General features: G+C 44.2%; 1 protein-coding gene across 1 annotated transcript in view; it reads right to left on the reverse strand.

The window, feature by feature from the left end:
* ATRNL1 (attractin like 1) overlaps positions 1 to 16,855 on the reverse strand; it is a 1,590,902-nt gene that overhangs the window by 1,102,532 nt on the left and 471,515 nt on the right. The window contains 1 exon segment of the mRNA XM_030202658.1: positions 11,734 to 11,818. Coding sequence (XP_030058518.1) covers positions 11,734 to 11,818 — 85 coding nt within the window.

The raw sequence follows: 16,855 nt of genomic DNA on the forward strand, positions 1-16,855 counted from the left end.
CGATAAGATTCATGTGAGCAAGTTTTGGTTAGGTTGAATCGCTAGGGTAGGTCTATCTTGAAGAGATGGGTCTTCAGTGCATTCCTAAAGGGCAAAAGGCCGTTAATGGTAGGGATATGTCTTGCTAGAGCATTCCAAAGCTGGCTACCTGAAAAGGGAAAATTGGATGCTTAGAGGGATTTGTACTTAACACCTTTGCACCTTTACTTTCTCATTTGATGTGAATTAAGATATTTTCACAGAGACCCTGACGCAGTCCTTTTGGGCGAAACACAGCTTGTGTCAGGCACTTTTTTACTGAAGGGTTTACCCTATAAATAAAGACTGCTTGGGATTATTGTCTGATCTGCTCTGTTTGTCTCCAACGTTGGTTCGTATGCCTTGTTGTTTTCTCAGACACTGAATATCCAGGGTTACTTCAGCTGACAGCAGCTTATAAACTGCTCACCCACTCTATTATAAATATATACAAATAATTTCTCTCACATCAGTAAAAATCCTTAACAAAACTAAAGAACAAGGGCCCTATGTAGAGACAGAGCAGCTTAAGAAAAGTGTTCAAGTACCTCATGATGCTCTCAGACTCCCATGAGATTATAAATGAACTGAACTGGCCCTGTTACTTTATAGGAAAACTAGTTAAAAAAAAAGCCCGATTCTCATTGAAATGAAATGGGTACTAGCAAGGTTTTCCTCACAGTGTGTATGTTTGAGAGAGTGTGTGTGAGAGTGACTGTGAGAGAGAGAGTGAATGTGCAAGAGTGTGTGTGTGTGACAGAGAGAGAGTGAGACTGGGTGCAAGTGTGTCTGTGAGAGAGAGAGTGTGTGTGTGAAAATAAGACTGGGTGCCAGGGGACCCGCTCCCCCCTCCCTCCCTCCCAGTTCCAGGGTCCCCCCTCCCTCCCTCCCAGTTCCAGGGTCGTCGTCCCCTCCCTCCAAGTTCCAGGGTCATCCCCTCCCTCCCAGTTCCAGGTTCCCCCCTCCCTCTGAGTTTCAGGGTCCCCCCTCCCTCCGAGTTTCAGGGTCCCCCCTCCCTCCCAGTTCCAGGGTCGTCGTCCCTCCCTTCCTTCCAGTTCCAGGCCCCTCCCTCCGAATTTTAAAAGTCATCTTGACTTACCCAGTCGGGGTTACGGCGGCCAGCAGCAGCGGTAAAAGGCGTGCAGGCTAAGCCCTTCTCTCTCTCTGAGCTCTGGTCCCGCCCTTGCGGAAACAGGAAATGAGGACGGGACCAGAGCTCAGAGAGAGAGAGAGAGAGAGAAGAGCCGAGCCTGCACGCCTTTTACCACTGCTGCCGGCCGCCGTAACCCCGACTGGGTAAGTCAAGGTCAGCGTTGCTGGGCTGGTGAACTCAGAGGGGACTGCCGAAACTGAGAAGGGGTGGCAGGGGGCTTGGAGGGGGGTCACCATTGCAACTGGGAGGGGGTGGCGGAGGGCTTAGAGGGGGGTCAGCACTGCTGGGCTGCTGAACTCGGAGGGGACTGCTGAACTGGGAGGGGGTGGCGGAGGGCTTGGAGGGGAGTCTGCGTTGCTGGGGGTGGTGTGGCAGGCGCTGTGTGTGAGAGAGAGAGAGAGTGAGTGAGCATGTGTGAGAGAGTGAATGAGTATGCAGCCTTCCCTTCCCTCCGAGGGCGGGACAGTGAGAGCGAGTGCGATTGCGAACCCAGGAACACTACATGGCTTCACTGCCACGGAGTCAGCTTCAGAACGTTGGAGGTGCGAATTATTATATTAGATAAGGTGAAAACAAACAGCCATTTTGAATGTTGGGGGGAGGGGGCACGCATGAAAATGACAAACACAGGTCACTGGGCATTCTACTGTCCGTGGCAGAAATCCAAATGAAACTTGTAAAGTAATACAAAAATTATTGAGAGAGCCGGGGAGAAGGCAGACAAACACTTACACGTAGAGAAACAATGATGATTTATAAGGCCAGTTTGCCTCTAGGAAACTGGATTAGAAACACTGAACTATATCTACTTTGTGTTCTGCTGAAAGGGTGCCCCCATTCCCAAACCGTTCCTTTCTGCATGCACCGGCTACCCACTTCTGCACTTCAGAAGGAAGACTCCCTCTTTTCTTGCCCTCAAAAGTGAACAGTCTCTCCTTTATGCAAAGTATCGTAATAGAGGGTTAAAACATTTTACTTTTGTCCTCCAAGTGTTCCTCTTAAGTGTTTTCAAGTGCTGGCCTTTACATATTCAGTGAAGTAAGGGTTGAAAGCTTACAATAAATCTTCAATGTTGGACACTTTGAAAAATGTCTCCTTTTTTTGTTCAGTATCTCTTTATGTCCCAAATAAAGCTGCAGTTTATGAGTGCTAGTTTGGAAAGAATCTGTTTTTGCTGAGTCGGCATGATACTGAGAACACCATAATGTGAAAACCTAAATGATGTATAAGGTGCTACAGCCAGTGCAGAGGAACATTTTACATAATTTTACATAACGCCAGCTTCAGTACTGAATCCCCATCTGACCTTGGACAAGGCACTATATCTTTCCTCCCTTCTCCCCTGTAGGGTTACCATATGTCCGGATTTACCCGGACATGTCCTCTTTTTGAGGACATGTTCGGGCGGGTTTTGCCAGTCCGCCTGTTTGTCCGGATTTCTGGACAAACGGGCGGGCGGTGGGCCTATCCTAGCCTCCCCTTCCCTTACTTACTATCTACTGCCCTGGTGCTCTAGTGACCTCTTTGGGGCAGGAAAGAGCCCCCTCTTTCTGCCCGGAGCGCTGCCCTTGCCCTGCATAGTAAGTAAGGGGAGGGGAATATGTGACCCGGGGGGAGGGGAGGGAAATAATATGTGACAGGGGGCGGGGCGAGGATACAAAAGGGATGGGGCAGGGGAAGCCCTCCTCTATAGAAAGCCTTCCCTAGGTCTCTGCTTAGCGCATAACTGCAGGGGAGGGTGGAAACGTGGGCGGAGAATGGGTGGACCATCGCCAAGTGACATGCACGGCTTAGAGAATAGTGGGGTCCTTTTACTAAGGTGCGCTGAAAAATGGCCTGTGGTAGTGTAGACGCATGTTTTGGGCACGCGCAGAATAATTTTTGTGTGCAGATACAGAAAATGTCTTTTTTTTTTTTTTTTGCCAAAAACGGACGTGCAGCAAAATCATCCATTTTGGGTCTGAGACCTTACCGTCAGCCATTGACCTAGCGGTAAAGAATGCGGGCGGTAATGAGTTATGCACGCCAAATGCCACTTGCCGCGTGTCCGTTACGGGCGCCCAAAAATATTTTTTCAGACGCATGCCAAAAATGAAATTACCGCAAGAGCCATGCGGTAGTCGGGTGGTAACTCCATTCTGGCGCACCTAGTCGCTTACGGGGCTCAGTAAAAAGGCCCCAGTGTTAGCTGCACATGTTGCAACTTACACCAGCTATTAGTCTGTCTTAAGTGGGTGTGTCTAAATGTTGATGCGTCAACATTGCTTTGCGATAGTATTGTACAGTGTAACAGCTTAGATGCATCTAAGTGCCCCACTGTGGCACCTACATCTTGGAGCCAAGTTACAGAATTGGCCCCTAATTGTCTAAATGAGCAATCTGGGTCCCATAACTGGTTATGAATGAAGGAATCAGATCTAAATGTTCAAAAACATATTTTACAAAATGTACGTTGTAGAGTAATTTTACAAAGCTTTTCTTTTGTTTTTACACAAAGAAAAGAGGAGCCCTTGTATGGGAAAATGACATACGATATATGAGTACTCAGAGGCATCCAAGGTGAGGCCCACCTGATTTTGGGATGCAGCATACATAAGATTTTAAGAATGTTTTACCTGATTAGCTACCACGGATGATTTTTGAACACTACAGAGCTATTTGGTGGATACAAAGTCCAATTTCAGAAAAGATTTACAGATATTGTTGTCATAATTTAAACTATTTATTAAAACCAACTATTTATTAAAAACCAACCTGTTTAAAAAGGCATACCCTACCGATCCAACTTAAATGCCTGATCTCTGGAACACAACCAAACTAAAGCACGTAATGGACATAACACAACTCTTCCGTTCTCCGATTCCCTAATGTGGCTGTGCCACATGGACTTGATCTTACCACAACATCACCCTGTATTTGTTCACACCGGAGCCTGCAAAGGCCTCTCCGGTACTATGTAAGCCACATTGAGCCTACAAATAGGTGGGAAAATGTGGGATACAAGTATAACAAATAAAATAAATAAAATAAAGACTTTTGGTACATTTGGAAGACGTCTGGTAATGTTTTTTGAACTTTGCAACTAGCCCAGGGTGCGGGGTGTCAGCTTATTCCATACGGATTCTTTTAATTGTTTTTGAATTGCTATTTTTCCTGGTATGTGCATGTAAATTTAGTTTTTTAGAGTTTGCATTTCCCCGTGGGTTTTTTTTCTTGTTTTTGTTTATTAGTGTTCCCTGTATGGGAAGTTTTTTTTTTCCTCTTTTGTTTTTGACAATTTATGCGATAACAGGATAACAGCTCCCCCCCCCCCCCCCCCCCCCCGATTTGTGATCACGTGGCCCATGCATATATGGATTTCTGAACAAGCAGCCCACTCCTAAAACCACTTGCACATCTCTGGAGGACAGAAATGATGTGCTTACTTTTACAGACTGTGCATGGGCGTTCGTGGGACATGAGTACATACATATACTCATTTACACCTGCCTCAAAGGTGGTGCGCATTTATTATTCATTTATTTATTTATTTATTTATTTTATTTAGCGATCTACAACTAGGTGGATCACAAATCAACATACACAATAAAAGAAACAATAATACAATAACAGGCACTGAATTATATACAGTGAAACCTCGGTTTTCGTCGATAATTTGTCCGAAAATAATCAACGAAAACCGAAAACGACGAAAACCGAGGCAATTTATTTTAAATTCTTTTAAATGAATAAAAAGACTAATCCTACTATATAAATGATGATGCGGCACGTCACACAACGCTTCAGATATTATAACAGGCTGTAACAGCGCCAACAAGCTGCTAAGGGCAAATCAGCGCCCCGATCAAGAGGACTCCGGATTCCCCTGCCCCGCTTACCTCCGCCTACCCCCCAGTGCACATCCTCAACTAGCAACTACTTACAACGCACCACATCCGCAAATCGCTATACCGTCCCACCCTCACAGATCTCCAACATACACCTCCTCCACCAGCCCCTCTCTAACGATCCCACACACTTAAACACACCCACCTCCTGCTCCCGCCCTTCAAAAACGCTAAACAAATGCAAACAGGAACAAGGGGAAGGGGAAGTGGCATTAGAAATATCCCACACTTTCCACACCAACAGCCAGCCAATGCAATTAACGCACATGATGTAAAATACACCCACCTCCTGCGCATGCCCTCAAATCACTAGCAATAAATGAACATTTAACATGGCATTTACCGACAAATTCCGAGGCAACTGACGAAAACCGAGACAAAAATTTCGCGAAAAAAATTGACGATAACCAAAAACAATGAACTCCGACGTCAATGAAAACCGAGGTTTCACTATAATATCCAAAATAAAACACACATCAGTCCCATGCATGTTCAAACAGATATGTCTTCAGTAACTTACTGAATTGAACCCTACTACTACACAGTCTCAAATAACCTGGTAATTTGTTCCATTAATACACTACTGGGGCATCTATTCTACCTTTAAAGAATAGCCCTGGAATAAGCAACTTTTTTCTGACATTCCATATAGGTGTCCAATTAGAACATCAAGCCCAGAGGGGGTGATTTTCAATAGCCCGAGCTGCAGGTTGGGTATGCAGTTTATTTTAAGCTACATATACTGCATCAGTTCACAAACCTCTCTCAGAATGATTAGGTGCAAAGTGCTCATACTACTACTACTTAGCATTTCTATAACGCTGCCAGGGTTACGCAGCGCAGTACAAGTTTAACATGGGGAAGGACAGTCCCTTCTCAGGAGAGCTTACATGTCTAAAAGTACCTTGTCAAATACGTTGCATCCGCCATACTGGGTGGTGGCCCTCTGGATTACAGATTTTGGCTTCCATGATATTGACAAGTCTCTCCTTAGCCTTCAATCTGCACCTCTTTTAGCGGAAAGTGTTCAACTGCAAGAACTCCATTAGAAATTTCTTCGGAGAAGATGGGCTGTCCAACGGATGGATCACGTATAAAATGTGGAGAGAAGGCTTACAAACGCTGAATTTTGGGAGTTCCCCGCCCCCCCCCCCCCAAATTAAAACATTTTGGGAGACTCTTTGGACACACCTGGCGGGCATATACCGCATTCAATGGACTATTAGTCTAGTGGCCAGTCTATTAGATGACGTGTCAGCCATTCATGAAGGATCTCGACTCATTGACCTCTTTCTCCAAAAGGCCTTCCTAATTGTCAAACGCTGTATTTTGCTCCAATGGATTCAGCCTGACCCACCTAATTTGACGCAATGGTGATCTCAAATACATGAACTTTCGCGAATGAAACGTCTTTCTGTGGAGACAGGGGGACACGTGGCTAAATGTCTTTTCCTGAGACTGTAGACACCTTTTTTGGACACCTTAACAGCAAGAGTTTGCTCAGGTTTGATAAACGACGTAGAAATTTAATGGTTAAGACCACTTGAAGGGATGATTCTCTGTGAAAGAAGCGGTGAGGGATGGGTGTGAGGGAGGGGTTTATTTGGGGTGTTGTGTGTTCTGTGTTGTTTCTGGTTATGCTGATCTACTTTATATATTCTTGACCTTATGTTGTTTGAGAATGTGTCTTGCCCACTGTTGGCTGGTAATTTGTGAAACTTTAATAAAGAAATTTTAAAATAATTTAAATGTATAGTTAATGCAGATCACAGGGTGGAGGGGAGAAACTAAACATACATAGGACCTGCAGGAAGGAAGGTAGTGAGCGATGCTGGATTTAGGGAAGACAGAGGTGTGCTGGTGGGAGAGGAGGGAGCTGGCTGCAGGGAGGCAGAGGTGTGCTGGTTTGAGAGGAGGGGGCTGGCTGCAGGGAGGCAGAGGTGTGTTGGTGTGAGAGGAGGGGTCTGCAGGGAGGCAGAGGTGTTCTGGTGTGAGAGGAGGGGGGCTGCAGGGAAAGGGAGACCCATGTAGCTGGGGGGGGGGGTGCTGTGAACCCAAAATGTTTGGGAACCCCCTGATGTAGCCTGCAGAGGCTGGATTCGGAATGATGATATTCCCAGAAATAGAGAGTTACAATAATCACTGTTCCTGTTCAGAATCCTGTTCAGAAGGAATGGATCCTCAGGAGCTTAGCCGAGATTGGATGGTTGGGAGGCGGGGCTAGTGCTGGGCAGACTTATATGGTCTGTGCTGGAGCAGGTGGTTGGGAGACGGGGATAATGCTGGGCAGACTTATACGGTCTGTGGCAGAGCCGGTGGGGGGGGGGCGGGGCTGGTGGTTGGGAGGCGGGGATAGTGCTGGGCAAACTTATACGGTCTGTGCCTTGAAGAGGACAGGGACAAATCAAAGTAGGGTATACACAAAAAGTAGCACATATGAGTTTATCTTGTTGGGCAGACTGGATGGACCGTGAAGGTCTTTTTCTGCCATCAGAAAAATTACAAAAATCATAAGTCTCCTCCCCCCCCCCCCCCAACTTAAACACATCCTTTGAAATGCCTACATTTAGTTAAAACCATGCAACATTGGAACCCAGGAATTGTTTAGCCACATCTGAGGGCAGGCACTTTCTAGTCAGGCCATCATACCCGGTTATTGTCCCCCACGAAGCAAAACCACAAGGAACGATGCTAAATTTAAATTCTAGACTGTAGAGGTCTTAGTGATGTCTACGTTATACTAAACACCGGTTTGTTGTCTCAATTCTGAAGTGAAGTCATGGGTGAAAAGAACTAAAAAATGTCATACAAACAGTGCATCGTTACAAGACTGCTCAGTGGTTGATCAGCAACATCCAACCTAAAATTAAGGCCTGCTAGGCTTGCTGCCTGTCTTCTGTAAAACTAGATGGAGCTACTTCTGAATGCTGAATACTTATGTGCAAACTTAACCCCTGTACTGCAAAAATCATTACAATCCAGACTATTGTTTGGGGTAAGGTCTCAAAAACATGCTTGGTAGTGTATATTATTACTCCCTTCCTCCCTTGTCCCGTGGGAGGAGGGAAATACCTCAGCCTCGGGGGCTGGGAAAAATAAGAGAGAGAAACAGACTTCAGTGTTTTGGCGTAACCAGCAATAAATCTTTATTGGTATATCCCTAAGTCAGATACAAAATAAATTATTCTCTCTCTGGAGCAGGTTGTCACAGAAAAGCGAGACGCAAAAACTGTCTAACAAAATCTGCTCAGCTCACACCTCTCAGTAATCACATATATACTGTCATAAGTTCTGTTTCTCCCAAATCATGTGATTTCTCAAACTAAAACCATTAGGTAGCCTTATACCATATATGGTTTGTTCCTGTATTCTATCAGTCTCTCCTGATGGGAGTTCACGTGCAAAGTCGGTAGCCATTGGCTAATTACTTATCAGTTCTGCATGCAGCTAATCACAGAGCAAAAAATTACATAGAACAATACCCTTGTGTCCCCTCACCAAAAAACTGAAACATTCTAAGCTCACTGTGTCCCAAGGTTATTACTATTTATTATTATTATTTATTGCATTTGTATCCCACATTATCCCACCTATTTGCAGGCTCAATGTGGCTTACATAGTTTTGTTAACATTGTCATGGCAAGGTGACATATACATTTAATGTTGTGCAGAGGTTAAATGAGAGTAAAAGAAGAAGCAGAGGAGTGATTTATGTAGCTATAGTAGATGAGTTATCTTAATTGAGTGGATTATTGTGGCTATTAGTTCTCATTGTATGCCTTGCTGAAGAGATATGTCTTAAGAGATTTGCGAAAGATAGTTGTTTCGCCGATTGTTCTCAGGTCTGTAGGCAGTACATTCCACACTTGCGTGCCCAAGTACGAAAATGTGGTCGCATGCATCTGCTTGTACTTTAGTCCTTTACAACTGGGGAAGTGCAGGTCGAGAAATTTGCGGGATGATCTTGTGGCGTTTCTTGGAGGCAAGTCTACAAGGTTTAGCATGTAGACTGGGGCGTCTGTGTGAATGATTTTGTGTACAATCGTGCAGATCTTGAACGTAATGCGTTCTCTAAGTGGGAACCAGTGAAGCTTCTCTCGCAAGGGTTTTGCACTTTCATATTTAGTTTTTCCAAATATGAGTCTGGCGGCTGTATTCTGGGCAGTTTGTAGTTTTTTGATAGTCTGTTCTTTGCAGCCCGCGTATAGTGCATTGCATTAGTCCGGATGACTTATTACCAATGACTGTACCAGGGTACGGAAGATGTATCTCGGGAAGAAAGGTTTTACTCTTTTAAGTTTCCACATGGAGTAGAACATCTTTTTCGTCGTGTTTTTCACGTGGTCATCGAGAGTGAGGTTTCGATCAATGGTGACTCCAAGAATTTTTAAGTTTTTTGAGACCGGGAGAGAACAGTATGGTGTTGTTATGGTAGAGAAGTGTTTTGTGTTATGTTGTGATGTGAGTACAAGGCATTGTGTTTTTTTCTGCATTTAGTTTTAGTTGGAATGCATCTGCCCAGGTGTGCATTATTTGGAGGCTTTGGTTGATCTCGTTGGTGATTTCACTTAGATCATGTTTGAACGGGATGTAGATTGTGACGTCATCTGCATATATGTGGGGGTGGAGGTTTTGATTGGCTAGACGTTTGGCTAAAGGTATCATCATCAGGTTGAATAAGGTTGGCGAGAGGGGGGGATCCTTGGGGAACTCCACATTCAGGTGTCCACGGGGATGATCTATCCGCGTCCAGTTTATATGAAAAGCCTAGTCTCAGCTCCAGCAAAGTCAGCAAAATGTGTATCCCTGAAGTGTCTGTTCTCAGCTCCTGAGAAAGCAGTACTGTATGTTACACGTGAGAACCAAACTGAGCAAAGTACAGGCCTTAAGGCCTAGCCCTTAGGAACAGGCCTAAAAGAGGAAGGAATATAACAGTAGTATGTGTAATGGAAGTCCATTTCTCCTTCTCTGCACTTCAGGAGCTGGCCTGCAGGGAAAACAATTTTGTGTGCACTGATACACAGGCGACTGGATCTGAAGTGGTGTGACCCTACAGTAACACTGGAATCCAGCATGGCTTTTCAGGTATAGAAAGCACACGCTATTATCATTCTTTACCCTATTTCCTCTATTATTCTGTTATTGACTTCAGCTCTTCTGTGCACTTTATACATCTTTCATTTTACATAGGAACAAAGCCAGAGCACAAGGGACCATATTTAAAGAGCTCTCTGATACGTTTGAAGGAAGAACATCTCTCAGAAAACGCATGCAATCACCCTCGAGATGAAAGCCACACAAACTGCCCTGCAAAACTCCATGACAGCTTCTAAACCAAAGAGGAGAGAAACATCAAAGCCATTACTTTTTTCCTGGATTCGGTTTCCTAAAGTTTACACCGAAGTGGACTGACAAGTGTACCTAAGCAGTACTGACACAGACATTTGGATTTAGAAGCTGGCCCAGTGGCTCTGCTGCAGGTGCTGCCACGCAGGAGTGCTGGGTTCTAATTCGTGGGGCTGCAGAGACGGCACTCACAGCCTCTCTCAAGGAGCAGGGAGCCTCAGTCCTGCACAGTGAGAACATTCATCTACCCCCCGTTTAACCGGCCAGGAACAGCACCTGCCTAATTAAATGGTAGTTAGCCAGCTAAACGCTAATAACTTTCAGCACAAGATAGCTGGCCATCTGAATATTAGAACCATGTTGCATGGCATAGACGGTCAGCGTTGATATTCAACTTCTGGTCAGCTATGTTTGGCAGCCAAATTTGGTCACGACAATAGGCAGAATATCTTTGGCTGGTTTGAACGTAACTGACCAGCGCTGAATATTGGCTTGTACTTGTTTGTCTGCATTGCTGAACTGAAACCTATGAACCAATTTCTTACTAGGCCCAGTACTGACATAACTTTTGCAAGACTTCCTGAGGCACTGACAGGGAAGTTGCCACAGCACCCTCCCCCAAACCCGTCCGAGCCCAAGCCTCCCCCACACAACCTTAAAACAAATCCCTGATGGTTCAGCAGCCCCTTCCCACCAAACCTTAAATACATCTTCAGTGGTCCAGTGGATCCCTTCCAACCCCTCCCCCCCCCACACCTAAAAACATTCCCGGTGGTCTGGTGGACCCCCAACCCCTGGTGGTCCGGCGGGCCCCTAGCCAGTACCAACTGTCTAGTCGCCACTAAAAGCCCTAGTGGTCTAGTGGAATTCCCCCCTCCTTCACATAACTTTCCATGAAAAAGGAGGAACGCCTCCTCCCCTCCTGCCTCTGGGCCCACCCACTTCAAAATGGCAGTGCCCCGCACCTGCCCAGTGCACCCTGAGATGCACTGGGAGGGGCCTAAGTACCATATAAAGAATTAGGCCCCTCAAGAAGTTTTCTGGTGCTGTTCTCTACAGTGCTGGAGTTCTGTGTATTGGGCCCAACGTTACGACCTTGATCATATTCTCAGATGACAGATTCCAGAGCTTAACTATGTTCTGCATGGAAAAAATCTTGTCACTGCCAGCCAATAGGTATCAATGAGGAGGGTCCTCAAAAGAGGCACCTCTCTAGCCCTTGAGCAAACAGGAATCCTAAGCACCACCCAGTCATCACAGACCCCCAGAAAAACAAAGGCAAAAAAAAAATTATAAGAAAACAAAAATAGTTAAAAGTATTTGATTTACCCATTGCTGACAACAGCAGAGTGGCCAAACCTGTTGACATCACGATGCAGATTGGGTTTTGACAGAACTTTCCATTCATCACAAGCTGAAAGAAAAAAAAACCATCCATTTCAATGAATCAAGGAATAGAAACATTATCAAGCACATCACACAAACTTTTATTCACGCCAGATGTACATAATTGGCGACAAGATTTAGGTGTCCTAATGCTGTGCACTTACCCACTAATTCTGGAAAAGTTGCCAAAAATTGTGAGTGCAAATTTTGGTCATGTGCCCAATTTGCACACACAATTTAATTGAATAGCAAGCTAATTAGTGCCAATAATTGGCTTTTAACAAGTAATCATTGGCACTAATTATACAGTAATTAATTGAAGTTTACCCGTGTAAATTTAGGCACGGGATCAGCACCTAAAATGTATGTGCGATTTCAAAAAGGGGGTGTAGAAATGGGAGGGTCATAGGCGGAACGGGGCATTCCAAAAATTAATGCACGATGTAATAGATACACACCTAATGTTGGAAAACACATTTGCACCACATTTCAGTCAGTACACATGGAGGGGCATTTTCGAAAGAAACGTCAAGTTGCGATTTGGATGACTTTGTAAAACGTCCAAATCCGGGGGCAGGGAAAATCGTATTTTCGAAAAAAGATGGACATCCATCTTTCGTTTCGAAAATACTGTCAGAGGCGTCCAAATCCAAGGACGTCCTTAAATTTGGATGTCTTTGACTTTCGGCGATTTTCAAAACCAATGACGTCCAAGTCAAAAACGTCCAAATGCAAGCAATTTGGACGTGGGAGCAGCCAGAACTTCTAGTGCACTGGTCCCCGACATGCCAGGACACCAACCGGGCACCCTAGGGAGCACTGCAGTGGACTTCATAAATTGCTCCCAGGAACATAGCTCCCTTACCTCATGTGCTGAGCTCCCCAAAACCCACTACCCACAACTGTACACCACTACCATAGCCCTTACGGGTGAAGGGGGGCACCTATATATAGGTACAGTGGGTTTGTGGTGGGTTTTGGAGAGCTCGCTGTTTACTCCATAAATGTAACAGGTAGGGGGAGTATGGGCCTGGGTCTGCCTGTCTGAAGTGCACTGCAGTACCCACTAAAAATGCTCCAGGGACCTGCATGCGCTGTCATGGACCTGAGTATGACATCTGATGCTGGCACGACATATTTTGAAATATGTTTTTTGGGGGTGGGAGGAGGTTAGTGACCACTGGGGGAGTAACGGAAGGTCATCCCCGATTCTCTCCGGTGGTCATCTGGTCATTTGGGGCACCTTTTTGTGCCTTAGTCGTAAGAAAAACAGGTGCGGGTGAAAACGTCCAAGTGTTCGTCAGGGATGTCCTTGTTTTTTTCGTTTATGGGTCGTCCAAGTGTTAGGCACGCCTAAGTCCCGCCTTCGCTACGCCTCCGACACGCCCTCTTGAACTTTCGACATCCTTGCGACAGAGTGCAGTTGGAGACGTCCTAAATCGGGTTTCAATTATACTGATTTGGACGTCCCTGGGAGAAGGACGTCCATCTTTCGATTTATGTCGAGAGATGGACGTCCTTCTCTTTCGAAAATGAGCCCACAGGTAACCAATGTAATTTCAGCAGCAGAGGAGTAACATGATTCAAACATCTAGCATGACACATGAAATATTTCTTTTCCCACTATATTATATACGTATACTGTAAACCACTCTGAAGAGTTAGTGCTTAGTGCAGCTTAGTAAAAGGGCCCCTTTCTCAGTGTTTCTTTCAACCTCCATTTCCCTAACTTTTAAGACAAAATTTCCCAGCAGGTAAATACTCATGCATGCAGATTCCTTACCATCCATTTCAATGAATCAAGGAATAGAAACATTATCAAGCAGATTACACAAACTTTTATTCACGCCAGTTGCACATAATTGGCGACAAGATTTAGGTGTCCTAATGCTGTGCAGGGACAGGGACAGAGACCGCAGGGACGGGGCAGGGACAGCACCTACGGGGATGGAGGCAGAGCCCCTGGGGACAGGGAAAAACTTTGTCCCCATGTCATTTTGTACTTTGAACCCTGTTAATGAACTGTACTGTTATTTATGTTTGAGTGATGCAGACAAAGATATTTTGATTTTTTGGAGAAACAAGCAAACATGTTGGGCAAAGCTAGCAAAATTTGCATTGTGGTTCCAGTACACTCCTGCTACCAGCACATCTTCTGAGAAGACATCTGCTATTGCAGGAAGGACTGTGGAAGACAGAAGAAGTAGACTGAATCTTGAGATTGGTGATGACTTATTCATCCACACATTAAAAAATCATAACAGTGCTTCATAGAGCATAATTCTCCCCCGCTAGGGAACATAGAACAGGTTGTATTTTATACCCTTGGACACTTTAACAGGGTGGATTAGGATTCCTTGGGGTAGTAGAAGTCAACTACTGTTGAGGTCGGAAGGGTAAAGGGTGCTAGTGGGGGAGTTATTATAGTTGCTCGTTATTATTATTGTTTTCTATTTGTGATTTATAAACAACAGTTGCACAGCATATTCCTTTTTATACTTTAGTAAAAAGATTTAAATATTTATTTATTTGTTACATTTGTATCCCACATTTTCCCACCTATTTGCAGGCTCAATGTGGCTTACATAGTACCGGAGAGGCCTTTGCAGACTCCGGTGTAAACAAATACAAAGTGATGTTGTGGTAAGATAAAGTTCATGTGGTACAGCCACGTTAGGGAATCGTACAACGGAAGAGTTGTGTTATGTCCATTACGTACTTTAGTTTTGTTGCAGAGGTCAGGCATTTATGTTGGATCGGTAGGGTATGCCTTTTTAAACAGGTTAGTTTTTAGTTTTTTTCCGGAAGTTTAGGTGGTCGTACGTAGTTTTTAAGGCTTTTGGTAATGCGTTCCACAGTTGTGTGTTTATGTAGGAGAAACTGGATGCGTAAGTTGATTTGTATTTGAGGCCTTTGCAGCTTGGGTAGTGGAGATTTAGGTACGTTTGTGTTGATTCGGATGTGTTTCTAGTTGGTAGGTCGACCAAGTCTGTCATGTATCCCAGGGCTTCACCCACAGATAATTTTGTGAGCCAGAGTGCAGATTTTGAAAGCAATGCGTTCTTTGATTGGGAGCCAGTGTAGTTTTTCACGAAGGGATTTTGCGCTTTCAGATCGCATTTTTCCGAAGATAAGCCTAGCTGCCGTGTTTTGAGCAGTCTGAAGTTTCTTTAATGTTTGTTCTTTGCATCCCGCATAAATTCCATTGCAGTAATTTGCATGGCTTAGTACCATTGATTGTATCAGGTTGCGAAATGTTTCCCTCGGGAAGAACTGTTGCGTGCGTTTGAGTTTCCACATCGAGTGGAACATTTTCTTTGTTGTGGATGTCACTTGGCTCTCTAGTGTTAGGTTGCGGTCCAATGTAACGCCAAGGATTTTCAGGCTGTCTGAGATGCTTTATTTTTGTCTATTAGATTGTAAGCTCTTTGAGCAGGGACTGTCATTTTTCTATGTTTGTGCAGCGCTGCGTATGCCTTGTAGTGCTATAAAAATGCTAAATAGTATAAGTAGTAGTAGATAGGGAGGGTGTAATCTGGGGTGCTGATAATTGTGGGGTTGTCCGCACTGTGTTGGGATGAGAAGATAAGACAGTGTGTTTTTTCTTTGTTGAGTTTTAATTGAAATGCATTTGCCCAAGTCTTCCAGCTGTGTTCTGTATGATTTGCAATTTTTTCTATTGACAATACAGCAAAACAGAACGTTACAGTAATCCAAGTGAGGTAGAACTAACATTTGGACTAGTAGTGCGAAGGTTTTTTTTGGTCGAAGAATGTAAAATCGTAAGTGTTCGTGGCTTCTGCAGATGAGGACAGAGCCCAAGGGGATTGATCCCATTATTATTAGGATTTAGCTCAAACGTTTTCAACAGTGCTCAAGGCAAGTTTTATTCAGGTACTGTAGATATTTTCCTGCTTCTGGAAGGTTTACAATTGCAGTTTGTATCCGAGGCAATAAAGGGTGACGTGACTTACTCACAAGAAACATCAATGAAAAAAACAAGGTTTGAACCCCATCTTTCCAGATCCTCAGCCCACTCTATGAACTGCTAGGCTACAGCGCTTCATAGGCTTATGAGCTAATGAAATATTTACTCTGCATTACCTGCTTCTAGTTTAAAATGATTATAACATTCTATAAATTTTAGGCACTCATTTTCATCAAATTTATTTCTGCACATACATTTTTACAGGTTGGCATGGGGGCGAGAGCAATAGCCTGAATATTTTCACTGAGCTCATTCATGCACAATGGACTGAAATATCAAGCTGTTTTCATACATTTGCTGCCACAAATCCTCTCAGGCACCTACCTACCTGTGACAATAAATAAGCAGTGGATTTTCCCCAAGTCCATTTTAATAATGGTCTATGGACTTTTCCTTTAGGAAGCCGTCCAAACCTTTTTTTTTTTTAAACCCCGCTAAGCTAACTGCCTTTACCACATTCTCAGGCAATGAATTCCAGAGTTTAATTACACGTTGAATGAAGAAAAACTTTCTCCAATTCATTTTAAATGTACTACTTTGTAGCTTCATTGCATGTCCCCTAGTCCTAGTATTTTTATAAACAGCAAAACAAATGATTCACATCTACTGGTTCCACTCCACTCATTATTTCATAGACCTCTATCATATCTCCCCCTCAGCTGTCTTTTCTCCAAGGAAGTCGTCCCATCCCCTTTATCATTTTCGTCGCCCTTCTCTGTAACTTTTCTAATTCCACTATATCATTTTAGAGATGCGGTGACCAGAATTAAACACAATATTCGAGATGACTACATTTATCTAGTCCTAGAAGACAACTCCGTGGGTGCTTGAGCACCCCCAATATTGATCAGACTCCTTGAGCGTGTCCAGGGAGAGGCATTTTCCATGGGGTTTAGCACTCCCAATCGTTTTGAAAACTTGGCTCCTATGTGTCCTGTTAACTCCTAACAAGTCTCTTAAACATCTGCTCCTAAGAGTAAAATTTTAAAGCAATATAAGGGTGTTGCAGCCTGCCATGTGCTATTTCTGAAATATTGCATAGCACACAGAGGATAAGGAAAACAGTTACAGAGATCT

This window comes from Microcaecilia unicolor, chromosome 5 (genome assembly GCF_901765095.1).
Source record: "Microcaecilia unicolor chromosome 5, aMicUni1.1, whole genome shotgun sequence".
NCBI lineage: Eukaryota > Metazoa > Chordata > Amphibia > Gymnophiona > Siphonopidae > Microcaecilia > Microcaecilia unicolor.